Source organism: Oratosquilla oratoria, chromosome 16 (genome assembly GCF_046742065.1).
Source record: "Oratosquilla oratoria isolate Oo_2021 chromosome 16, ASM4674206v1, whole genome shotgun sequence".
In the NCBI taxonomy this organism is placed as follows: Eukaryota; Metazoa; Arthropoda; class Malacostraca; order Stomatopoda; family Squillidae; genus Oratosquilla; species Oratosquilla oratoria.
Genome location: NC_134792.1, coordinates 30,636,205 through 30,649,368, shown reverse-complemented (window position 1 = coordinate 30,649,368; position 13,164 = coordinate 30,636,205). Strand labels below are relative to the sequence as shown.

Here is a 13,164-nt window from a genome sequence, read left to right as displayed (position 1 = left end):
ACAAGCATAGCTCCTGTCCCGTAAAATACAACAAGGTAAATACATGCACCCCACACCCAATCATTTCCCCCTCTTGTATTAGCACCTTATGGATGAATGAGGGGTCATCCCTGTCCCCTACCACACTGCTTGGACGAAAGGGAATGCAGTGAGATACAGTTCCTCTGCAACAAGGCCCAACAGTTGGAGCTAGTTTACCTCCCTCTGCAACCCACATTGTCATCCATTCAAAAAATTTACTGAGCAAACAAGAACATCCCTTTGGGCAAGAGCATTTATTACCTTTCTCTCACTGTCATCCACATCCAAGCACCAACTTCAGCCCTCTGCCTAGCTCTCTCATATTTACTGTCCTTACCACTCTATCCACATACACATTGAACAACCATGGCAACATCACAAAACCATGACATACTCCACTTTCACATCAAACCATTCTTTCTCACCATTCCTGACCTTCACACATGAAGGAAAGTTCTAAAATCATGTTTAACAATACATGTTTCATATATTTTTCACTGTAAGTGAAGCAGTCCTTCTGTGGGTGTGCTGTGTCTTGCTGCATTGCTTCTAACCCAGGCAGTGGGCAGGAAACAGATAACCCTTCATCAACAAGATGGAAACTTAGAGTAGCGGATGTGAGCGGAACACGTGTGTGCCTTAATTTGGCTACTTCCCTTGTATGGGGAAAGAAGCCCCGTGTATTTACCTAGTTGTATTTACCTAGTTGTATTTTACGGGAAGGGGAGCTATGCTCGTGAGGTCCCGTCTTCATATCTCATTTTATCTAAACTATTTTTAAATTCATGTATTGTTTTTGCACACACCACTTTCTCATCTAACTTGTTCCAACTGTCTATTGCTCTGTGAGGAAAGCTGTTCTTTTTCAAATCTCTTCTATAGTTGTCTTTTTTTATTTTCTTTCCGTGTCCTCTTGTATTTCTGTCATCCCATTTTATCAGATTCTCTCTATCAGTAATTTCTATGCCTTTCATGATTCTGTAAATAGCTATCAAATCTCCTCTCTCTCTTCTTTGCTCTAGTGTCTGTAGTTTAAGTTTTTGTAGTCTCTCTTCATATGATAGTTTTGAGAGTGTTGGTGCCAGTTTAGTAATTGCTCTTTGTATTCTTTCAAGTTTTTTTATACATTTTTTTGTACTTGGTGACCATATCGTTGCTGCATATTCCAATCTTGGTCTTATCAGGGTGATTAGGATTTTCCTCACCATTTCTTCATCCAGGTATGTAAATGCCACTTTGATTGTTCTTATTAAATTATAAGTTTCTCCAAAAATCTTATTTATATGTTTCTCAGGTGACATATTATTCATAACAATGACTCCCAGGTCCCTCTCATTTTCTACTCTTTTTATTCCTTCTTCTCCCAAATTATATGATCCTGTTATTCTGTTTTTGCTTTTTCCAAATTCCATTATACTACACTTTTTTGTATTGAACTCCATCTCCCACTTCCTACTCCATTCTTGTACTTTATTTAGATCTCTCTGTAGTGATTCACAATCCTCTTCAGTTTTCACTCTTTTCAGTAATTTTGCATCATCTGCAAAGAAGCTCATATAGCTTTCAATTCCTTCATCCATATCATTAATATATATAGCAAACATTATTGGGGCCAGAACTGTTCCCTGCGGGACACCGCTTATTACTTCATTCCATTTTGAGTGCTGATCTCTTATCACTACTCTCATTTTTCTTTCTTGCAAAAAGTCTTCCATCCAATTTAGCAATTTACCTTGTATTCCTCCTTCATATTCTAATTTCTTAAGCAACTTCTTATGTGGTACTTTGTCAAAAGCTTTTTTTAGGTCTAGAAATGCACAATCAGCCCATCCATCTCTTTCTTGTATTATATCTATTAGTCTTGAATAGAAACATATTAAATTGGTGACGCATGATCGTCCTTGTCTGAATCCAAATTGCCTTGGATTTAGTACGTTGTTTTTTTTCCAAGTATTTTACCCATCTACTTTTGATAATTCTTTCACATATTTTTGCTATTGTACTTGTTAGAGAGACTGGTCTATAGTTGGTAGGTTCTTCTTTATTTCCTCCTTTATATATAGGTACTATATTTGCTTTTTTCCAATCTTCTGGAACTTTTCCTTCTTTTAAGGAACTGCTTATTATGCTATGTATTTTGTCTGCCAGTTCATTCCTACATTCTTTCAGAATCCAGTTTGCTATTTCATCTGGCCCATGCGATTTTCTGACATCAAAATTACCCAAGTGTGTCAATATTTCATTCTTCGTTACTTCTATTTCTTCCATAGGGGGGACTTTTTCCTTCCACTCAATCTCTTCAGGTTGTATATTTTCCCTTGTAAACACTGATTTAAAATGTTTGTTCATAATTTCTGCCATTTCCATTTCCTCAGTGTATTCAACTCCTCCTTGTCTTAATTTCTCCAAGTCTTGTTTGTTTTTCAGTTTATTGTTTACAAATCTGTAGAATAGTTTTGGTTGATCTTTACACTTTTCTATAACATCTTTTTCATATTTTCTTTTTTCCTCTCTGCACTTTTGTACATATTCATTTCTATAACCAGTATATATTTTCCATTTTTCAGGTCTTCTGTCTTTTTTCCATCCGGTCCAGGCTTTGTCTCTTTTGTCTTTTAACTCCCTACAACTTTTGTTGTACCAGCATTTTACATATTCTTTTTCTTGTTTTTGTCTTGGGACATACTTTTCCACTCCTTCTTTGTAAATTTTTGTCAAAATATTCCATTTCTCTTCCACTGATGTTTCTTCTTTGTATATTTCTTCCCAGTTTTCTTGTTGGAAGAATTCTCTTATTTTATCAATTCCAGTTCAATCAATATGTGGTCACTTTTACCTATTGGTGTTTTATATTCAATCTTGTCCACTATTCTAGGTTCAGATGTAATTATTAAGTCTAGCCTCGATGGTTCTTCTTCATTTCTATACCTAGTGTTCTCTTGTATCCATTGTGTCATTGAATGGTCAGTAATCATCTCAAGTAGAGCATTTCCCCATGAGTCATCACCACTCTTTACTGTCATTTCTTCCCAGCAGATTTCTTTGCAATTAAAGTCGCCCATCATAACTATTCTTCCTCCGTCTTCCATTATTTTAGTTAATGCTATCTTTGTGTCCTCTAACATACTTTTATGTTCACTCTCCTCCCATGAGGCTGTTTTCGGAGGCACATAATTGATCACAAATTTTCTGCTCTTCTTATCTCGGTCTTCCACTTCTATCATAATCATCTCTACTGTATTCTTTCCATATATGACACCTTTCACGTTTATATCCTTCTTTGTCAGGAACATAACTCCACCCCCTTGTTTTTTCTCTCTGTTTCTAATCCAATAATTGTATGTATCATGTCCTACACTGTTGGGTGGTAGTGGGCCTTTTAATTTTGTTTCTACAATTCCCATTATGTCCGGTTCTTTTTCTTTCAAATAATCATTCAGTTCATTCAATCCTGTTATCAATCCATCTATATTTGTGTAAGACACTCTTAGTTTTCTGCCACTTCCATTGTGTTCTCTGTTTCCCTTATGTTTTTCTTTAGTATGTCGAACTGCTTTATTTTCATGTTCACTTCTCTCCAATAGAATCTCTCTTTCTCTGACTCCGTTCTTTCCTCGTTTTTTGCCTTAGCTTCAATTCTTTTCTGCTTTTCTGCCTCTCTTTCCTCCTTATTCATTTCTCTTTTTATCCATACCTTTTTATATTGATCATTTGTTGCTAGTTTCCCTGTCTTGGATAGAATTTTCTCTGCCGTTGTTTGTGACCTGAATTTAATCTTAATTGGTCTGGTCTTATCTGTACTATATTTTCCGAGTCTGAATTTTTCCTCAATTTCCTTTATAATTTCTGGTTCATCTTCCTGGACTAATTTTAATAAACTGCTTACCCTTTCATTTTCCTCCTTGATTCTTGCGGTTCTATCTGGGTTATGTTTCTCTTCCATTCCTAATATAATTATACATTTCTTTTTGTCAGCTAATTCTCTTACTATATTCTCCTTCTGTCTCATCACTTTAATAACTGAGTCTTCATTATGTTCTTTCAATTGCTGTTTGACTATGTCAGTGAATGAAACCTTATTCCCTTCTTGAGTTATTCTCCAATTTTTAGCTTCTGTAGCTATTTTCTCACTGTTTTCATTACTATTCTTCTTCAATTTCTCATTCTCCTCCTTTACATTTCCTAACTGTCTTTTTAGGTCCTCTACTTCTTCAGTTAAGTTTCTGTTAGCCTTCTCTAGTTGTTCCAATCTTTCAATTCTCTGGAAGATGGAGTCTACCTTACCTAACTTACGTTCCAAGTCCTCGATCACCTTATCAACTCTCTCCTCTAGTCTTATCAGTCGGGGGGGGGTTGTGTCCCCCCCACCCTCTTTAAATCCCTGGAACATATTCTCGTCACTTTCTACTGTATTTCTCCTCTCTATACTTCTAATCTTTACATTTTTATTTGCCATTTCGTCATCCGGTGGTCGTTTCATGTTGACCTTACGCCCGTCTGCCTGGGCCAAGTCCTCCACATCCTCATTTCCTTCCATTTCCCCAGCAATCCCTCCCCTTCTCCTCTTTTCCTACTTACCTACTGCCTCACGAGCAATTTCCCCCCCCCCTGCAAATACAAAAAGGCACTTCTCTTTGCGTTGGTATCCACAATCTGCACTTTTCTTCAGAGCGTTCGTCAAGCCGTCCGTTCGTTGAAAGTGTGTGTGTGTGTGTGTGTATACATATATCAAGGCTTTTTCCCCCTTATAAGGGAGGTAGTCAAAAAAACAAAGGCATAAAAACCATTCCCACCCTTTCCATCCCCACATACTCCACTCCCACTCATCCTGGCTCCTCCTGGATGACGGATCATCCCTGCATCTCGCCCACTGCCCTGGGTCAGAGTTAATGTAGCAAGACGTAGCACATCCACAGCAAGGCCGCTTCATTTAATTGGCAACCTGCCCTCTCCATTACCTCATACAGAAAAAGAGAAGATGGGGAGAAATCCCTTCAGGGTGTGTCAAAAATATCATTCAAACATACTCCCCCCTACCCCCACCCACTCCCTTCCATGCATCTCAACATCATCTATACACAACCATTCTCCACTCACCCCTATCTTCTGTCCTCTCCCTTCCTCAACAGATATTCCCCTTCTTCCCAATGTTACCCCCATCTATCCATCTCATCCTTGGTCATACCCTCATGTTCACTCCTTCCACACTTCTTTTATTGATCTTTCTTCACTCATTCTTTCCATGTGTCCAAACCATCATCCCAATACTCTTTCATCAACCCTATCTCACAACTCCCCAGTAACCCGTACCATTCTTCTTGGGCATTTCATCTCAAACACACTCAAACTCCTCTCTTCATCTCTCATGTTCATGTTTCTGCTCCATGCAGTGCTGTTGGTACAATCACTCCTTCATACAATCACCTCTTAGCATCCATTCCCAAATGTCTATTTTTCATTACACTTTTTAATCCCCCCAAGGCATTTACTTGCTTCACTCAATCTACATTCTACCTCCACCTCCATTCTTCCCTTTCCTGCTACATTCATTCCCAAGTATTTAAAGCTATCCACTTCCTCCAGTCTTTCTCCCTTAATACTCACTTCCTATTTGCTGCTACATTCTCCTCTTGTACATCTCATCACCTTATTTTTACCCACATATATCTTCAATTTCCTTTTGCACACCTTCCCAAACTGTCACTAACTTCCTTAACCCCTTCAATACGAGCCAAAATCTCGTGGGCAGCATTAGCTGCCAGACATGTGATGTTGTGTCATAATACTCGCATTATAAAAAATAAAGTCACCGCTGTATTAATCGTTTTCTCTTTCACCCGTGAATTTTGATAACCATAGAAAATATGATGAAGCCAGTTTACAGAGTATGGGGGTCACACAGGTACAACTACAATAAATATAATCAAGACGCCGACGTCAGCATCCTCGCGTACCCACTTGCTCCTCATGACGCCTACGTAGGCGTCACCATATGGAAGGGGTTAATCCCTCCTCTGATCCTGCCACAATCGCAGTGTTGTCAACAAAAAACAATTAGCTTATCTCCCAATTTTCTCCATTTTCTCTAACCATCTCCATCTTGCATTTACCTCTTACATTACCCCATCCTTGTATAAATTGAACAGTCAAGGTGACATAACGCATCCCTAGCAAAGTCCCACCTTGACTTCAAACCACTCATTCTCTCCATTTCTAACTTTAACACAGGCTCTACTACTCTTGTAAAAACTCTAGACTGCCCTTAACAGCTTTCCTCCTATCCCATCTATCTGCAATACCTCCCTTAGTGCCTTCCTGTCTACCCTGTCATAAGACTTTTCCAAATCCATAAAGGCCCAAGAAACATCCTTACCTTTTTCGAAAGCTTTCTCACATGTCTAACTACAAAATTCTGATCTACGCAACACCTACATGTCCTAAACCCACTGTTCCTCACCAATTACTCCCTCTGTTCCTCTCCTAATCCTCTCAATCCAAACACTCCCATAACCCTTCCCAACTACACTCAACAAACTGTCCCTCTGAAACTACTAAATTCACACTTGTCCCCTATTCCCTTGTAAAGTGGAACTATACATGCACTCCTTCAGTCTTCCAGCACTCTACCCTCTTTTAGACAAACATTAAACAGCCTCACCAGCCAGTCCACCATCACTGTACCTCCCTTTTTTAGACATTCCATATGACACCTATCCAACCCAGGTGCCTTACCTGCTTTCATCATTTTAATAACTGCTTTCACCTCATTTTTCCTCCATTTTCTTCATTCATCCCAGTCATTTTTTTTGTGCTTCCCACTGCAACTACCTTTCCCTTCCTATCTTCATTCACATTTAGCAACCCCCTAAAATACTCTGCCCAGCTTCCTCTTACTGTTGTGTCTTCCATTATCATCTCTCCATCTGCACCTTTTACCTTTTCTTCTCTACTTGATTTGCCTCCTCTTCCTCTCTTAATTTCCTCCCAGAACATCTTGTTATTTCAAAATTTTCTGTCATACTCTTACCCCATTTCACATCTGCTCTCCTCTTTGCCTCCATTATCTTATGCTTTACTTTTCTCTTTGTACCTCGTATGATTCTCTCATCCTATTTTATAACCAATCTGTGAATGCTCACTTCTTCTGTTCTACAACTTCTTTGCTTCATCATCCCACCACTCACTACCCTTCCTTCTATTTCCTCCCATCCTCCTTATTCCACACACCAACTTTGCACACCTTGTGATTCCTTGAACCATCTCCATTCTTCCTCCAATCCTAGTTCTACTCTATCCTTCACTCCCTCCTACTCCTCTCTCAGCTTCTTCTTGTACTCCTCCTTTTCTTTCTCCATCTAGCCTCCACTCTCAACTTACCTTCCAAAAAATTATCTGATATTCCCCCACTCTCTCCCCTTAGAAGATGTACATCCAAAACTCTTCCTACTCTTCTCCTAGTTACCACTATGTAGTCCATTAAAGCCCTATCCACCACTCTCTCACATGTGTACTTATGCTCGACTTTCTTCTTAAACACTGTATTTGCTATTATCAACTCTCTAGACACATCTCCACCATCAACTCTCCACTACAATTTTTCCCTAGAACTCCACACTTCCCAACAACTCTGTCTATTGATTCATTTCCTACCCTAGCAATAAGATCTCCCAATACCACTATATTGACATTCCTTCCTTGACCCTCTATGCACTCATTTAAATCTATCCAAAAAGCCTCCCTTTCTTCTACACTTCTCTCTCTCTCTCTCTCCCTATATATATATATATATATAATATACATGTACTAATGGCTTTTTCCTCCTTACAGGGGAGGTAGAAAAAAAAAAGGCATAAAATCCAATCCCATCCATTCCATCCCCACATACACCACTCCCATTCAACCCCCTCCCTCCTTCTTATCTTGGCTCCTCCTGGATGGCTGGTCATCCTTGCATCTTCCCCACTGCTCTGGGTCAGAGGCAATGTAGCAAGACACAGCACATCCACAGCAAGGCCACTTCATTTAATTGGTGACCCCCCTCTCCATCCCCTCATGCAGAAAAAGGGAAGACAGGGAGAAATCCCTTTGGGCTGCATAAAAATATTGTAAGAGAAGAATGACCAAAATGATACATGGACTTGGAAATTTGCCTTATGAAGAGAGGCTTAGGCACCTAAACTTACACTCTCTGGAAAGACGTAGAGTGTGGGGTGATCTAATAGAAGTGTTCAAATGGATCAAAGGCTATAATAAGGGTGAAGCAAACAAGGTCATCATAATAAAACAACAGGGTAGGACTCGCAGTAATTGGTATAAACTGGACAAATTTAGATTTAAGAAGTAAATAGGCAAGAATTGATTTACTAATAGGGTGGTCGATGAATGGAATAAACTTAGTAACCATGTAGTAAGCGCTGAAACTATCACTTGTTTTAAAAAACGATTAGACAAATTTATGGATGGCGATGACAGGTGGTGATGGATACAGAGCTGCCTAGTGTAGGCCTTATGGTCTCTTGCAGTCTCCTTTATTCTTATGTTCTTTTATGTGTGTGTATCCTAAATAAATAGAAACATACAAGATTTATCTGAAAAGTAAAGAGGCCAGTACAAAACTTCACCAGTTCTACACTACTTGTCCCATATGTGAGATCTTGACTAATGTTGTGGAAGATGTAGGGAGCTTGTAATGAAGTTTCAGAGTAACAGGTAGCCATTTTCTTTTCTTAACTATTCATCATTTGCAGTTCCTTCTGCAGGGCAGAATTTTCTTTCCAAAGTATCTAGTATCTCATCAAAACTTTTAAGATCTGGAAGAAATTAATGTTTGAGACAACTTTATAGTTGAGAATATACTTAAATACACACCAAGAGGCCTTTACCCCCCAAAAAGGGGAGTAAAAGAGTCAACCCACACACACACACTTCAGTGAACGGACGGCGTAGAGGACGTTCTGAAGAAAAAGTGAAAAATAGAGGATTCCAAAGCAAAGGAAGTACCTATTGTATTTGCAGGGTGGGGAGGAAATTGCTCGTGGGGTAGTGGGAAAGTAGGGAAAGGGGAGGGATTGCTGAGGGAAATGGAAGGAGAAGACTTGGCCCAGGCAGACAGACGAAATGTAAACATAAAAAAACGGCCCCCCCGGCCAGCTGAGTGACAACGAAATGTCTAATAAAAATGTAAAGATCAGAAACATAGATAAGAGCAGTACAATGGAAGGTGAGGATGATAATTTCAAAGGATTTAATGAAAGGGCGGCGGATACCAACCTCCCCCGACTGACAAAACTGGAGGAAAAACTTCAACAAATGTCTGACAACTGGGAAGTTAGGTTTGGCAAGATGACAAAAATCGCCGAGAGGTTTGAAAAATTGGAAGAACTAGAGAAGGCGAACAAAAACTTAACTGATGAAATAGAAGACCTAAAAAGACAGTTAAGAGAAGTAAAGGTGGAGAATGAGGAATTGAAGAGGAATAGTAAAGAAAACAGAGAGGCCATAACTAAAGAAGCTAAGAATTGGAAAGCAACCCAAGAAGACAATAAAGTTTCATTCACTGACATAGTCAAACAGCAATTGAAAGAACATACTGAAGACTCGGTTATTAAAGTGATGAGACAAAAGGAGAATATAGTAAGAGATTTAGCAGACAAGAAGAAATGTATAATTATATTAGGAATGGAAGAAAAACACAACCCAGATAGAACCACAAGAATCAAAGAGGAAAATGAAAAAGTAAGCCAATTACTAGAATCAGTTCAGGAAGATGAACCAGAAATTATGAAGCAAATCGAAGAGAAATTTAGACTCGGAAAGTATAGCACAGATAAGACCAGACCAATTAAGATTAAATTCAAGTCACAAACGACGGCAGAGAATATCTTCTCCAAAACAGGGAAACTAGCAACAAGTGAACAATATAAAAAGGTATGGATAAAAAGGGAAATGAATAAAGAGGAAAGAGAGGAAGAAAAACAGAAAAGACTTGAAGCTAAGGAAAAAAACGAGAAAAGAACGGAGTCAGAAAAAGAGATTCTATTGGAGAGTAGTGAATATGAAACTAAAGAAAGTCGACATACAAGAGAAAAACAAAAGGGAAACAGAGAACACAATGGAAGTGGCAGAAAACTAAGAGTGTCTTACACAAATATAGATGGATTAATAACAGGATTGAATGAGCTGAATGATTATTTGAAGGAAAAAGAACCAGACATAATGGGAATTGTAGAAACAAAATTAAAAGGTCCACTACCACCCAACAGTGTAGGACATGATGCATATAATTATTGGATTAGAAACAGAGTGAAAAAGGAAGGGGGTGGAGTTATGTTACTGACTAAGGATATAAACGTGAAGTGTGTCACATATGGAAAGAATACAGTAGAGATGATAATGATGGAAGTAGAAGATAGAGATAAGAAGAGCAGAAAGTTTGTGATAAATTATGTGCCCCCGAAAACAGCCTCATGGGAAGAGAGTGAACATAAAAGTATGTTAGAGGACACAAAGATAGCATTAAACAAGATAATGGAAGAGGGAGGAAGAATAGTTATGATGGGCGACTTTAATTGCAAAGAAATCTGCTGGGAAGAAATGACAGTAAAGGGTGGAGACGGCTCATGGGGAAACGCTCTACTTGAGATGGTTACTGACCATACAATGACACAATGGATACAGGAGAACACTAGGTATAGAAATGAAGAAGAGCCATCGAGACTAGACCTAATAATTACATCTGAACCTAGAATAGTGGACAAAATTGAATATAAAACACCAATAAGTAAAAGTGACCACATATTGATTGAACTGGAACTTAATGAAGAAAAATATATGAAAAGAAATGAACAATATAGAAAAGGAAGAATGTATGAAAAAACAAACTTTGATAAAATAAGAGAATTCTTTCAAAAGGAAAACTGGGAAGAAATATACAAAGAAGAAACAACAGTAGAAGAGAAATGGAATATTTTGACAAAAATTTACAAAAAAGGAGTGGAAAAGTATGTCCCAAGACAAAAACAAGAAAAAGAATATGTAAAATGCTGGTACAACAAAAGTTGTAGGGAGTTAAAAGACAAAAGAGACAAAGCCTGGACCAGATGGAAAAAAGACAGAAGACCTGAAAAATGGAAAATATATACCTGTTATAGAAATGAATATGTACAAACGTGCAGAGAGGAAAAGAGAAAATATGAAAAAGATGTCATAGAAAAGTGTAAAGATCAACCAAAACTATTCTACAGATTTGTAAACAATAAACTGAAAAACAAACAAGACTTGGAGAAATTAAGACAAGGAGGAGTTGAATACACTGAGGAAATGGAAATGGCAGAAATTATGAACAAACATTTTAAATCAGTGTTTACAAGGGAGAACATACAACCTGAAGAGAACGAATGGAAAGAGAAAGTCCCCCCTATGGAAGAAATAGAAGTAACAAAGAATGAAATATTAACACACTTGAGTAATCTTGATGTCAGAAAATCGCATGGACCAGATGAAATAGCAAACTGGATACTGAAAGAATGCAGAAATGAACTGGCAGACAAAATACATAGCATACTAAACAGTTCCTTGAAAGAAGGAAAAGTTCCAGAAGATTGGAAAAAAGCAAATATAGTACCTATATATAAAGGAGGAAATAAAGAAGAACCTACCAACTATAGACCAGTCTCTCTAACAAGTACAATAGCAAAAATTTGTGAAAGAATTATCAAAAGTAGATGGGTAAAACATTTAGAAAAAAACAAAGTGTTAAATCCAAGGCAATTTGGATTCAGACAAGGACGATCATGCGTCACCAATTTAATATGTTTCTATTCAAGGCTAATAGATATAATACAAGAAAGAGATGGATGGGCAGACTGTGCATTTCTAGACCTAAAGAAAGCTTTTGACAAAGTACCACATAAGAAGTTGCTTAAGAAATTAGAAACTGAAGGAGGAATACAGGACAAACTACTAAATTGGATGGAAGACTTTTTGCAAGAAAGAAAAATGAGAGTAGTGATAAGAGACCAGCACTCAAAATGGGATGAAGTAATAAGCGGTGTTCCGCAGGGAACAGTTCTGGCCCCAATAATGTTTGCTATATATATTAATGATATGGATGAAGGAATTGAAAGCTATATGAGCTTCTTTGCAGATGATGCAAAACTACTGAAAAGAGTGAAAACTGAAGAAGATTGTGAATCACTACAGAGAGATCTAAATAAAGTACAGGAATGGAGTAGGAAGTGGGAGATGGAGTTCAATACAAAAAAGTGTAGTATAATGGAATTTGGAAAAAGCAAAAACAGAATAACAGGAGCATATAAATTGGGAGAAGAAGGAATAAAAAAAGTAGAAAATGAGAAGGACCTGGGAGTCATTGTTATGAATAATATGTCACCTGAGAAACATATAAATAAGATTTTTGGAGAAACTTATAATTTAATAAGAACAATCAAAGTTGCATTTACATACCTGGATGAAGAAATGGTGAAGAAAATCCTAATCACCCTGATAAGACCAAGATTGGAATATGCAGCAACGATATGGTCACCAAGTACAAAAAAATGTATAAAAAAACTTGAAAGAATACAAAGAGCAATTACAAAATTGGCACCAACACTCTCAAAACTATCATATGAAGAGAGACTAGAAAAACTTGAACTACAGACACTAGAGCAAAGAAGAGAGAGAGGAGATTTGATAGCTATTTACAGAATCATGAAAGGCATAGAAATTACTGATAGAGAGAATCTGATAAAATGGGATGACAGAAATACAAGAGGACACAGTAAGAAAATAAAAAAAAGACAGCTATAGAAGATTTGAAAAAGAACAGCTTTCCTCACAGAGTAATAGACAGTTGGAACAGTTAGATGAGAAAGTGGTGTGTGCAAAAACAATACATGAATTTTAAAATAGTTTAGATAAAATGAGATATGAAGACGGGACCCCACGAGCATAACTCCCCTTCCCGTAAAATACAACTAGGTAAATACCAGATGCCCACCCAAACCCATTCATCACCCCTCGTGTCTTTCCACCTCACAGAAAAGGATCATGCCTGTCCCCCACAGGTCCACAGCAGGACCCAACAACTGAAACTAGTTGACACCCTGCATTACTCCTATTGGTACAGCAATCAAATTACAT

At 37.9% G+C, this 13,164-nt stretch overlaps 1 protein-coding gene across 3 annotated transcripts in view; it reads right to left on the bottom strand.

Moving 5' to 3' along the window:
• LOC143033871 (uncharacterized) overlaps positions 1–13,164 on the bottom strand; it is a 300,356-nt gene that overhangs the window by 278,549 nt on the left and 8,643 nt on the right. Inside the window, exon 5 of one of the 3 annotated variants that reach the window (XM_076199446.1) lies at positions 4,844–8,831. The exons of the other annotated variants lie outside the window; for them this stretch is intronic. Within the exon in view, the coding sequence (XP_076055561.1) occupies positions 8,752–8,831 (80 nt within the window). The 3' untranslated portion in view covers positions 4,844–8,751. Of the gene's footprint in view, positions 1–4,843; positions 8,832–13,164 lie in introns of those variants that run through there. 3 annotated transcript variants of the gene reach the window in all.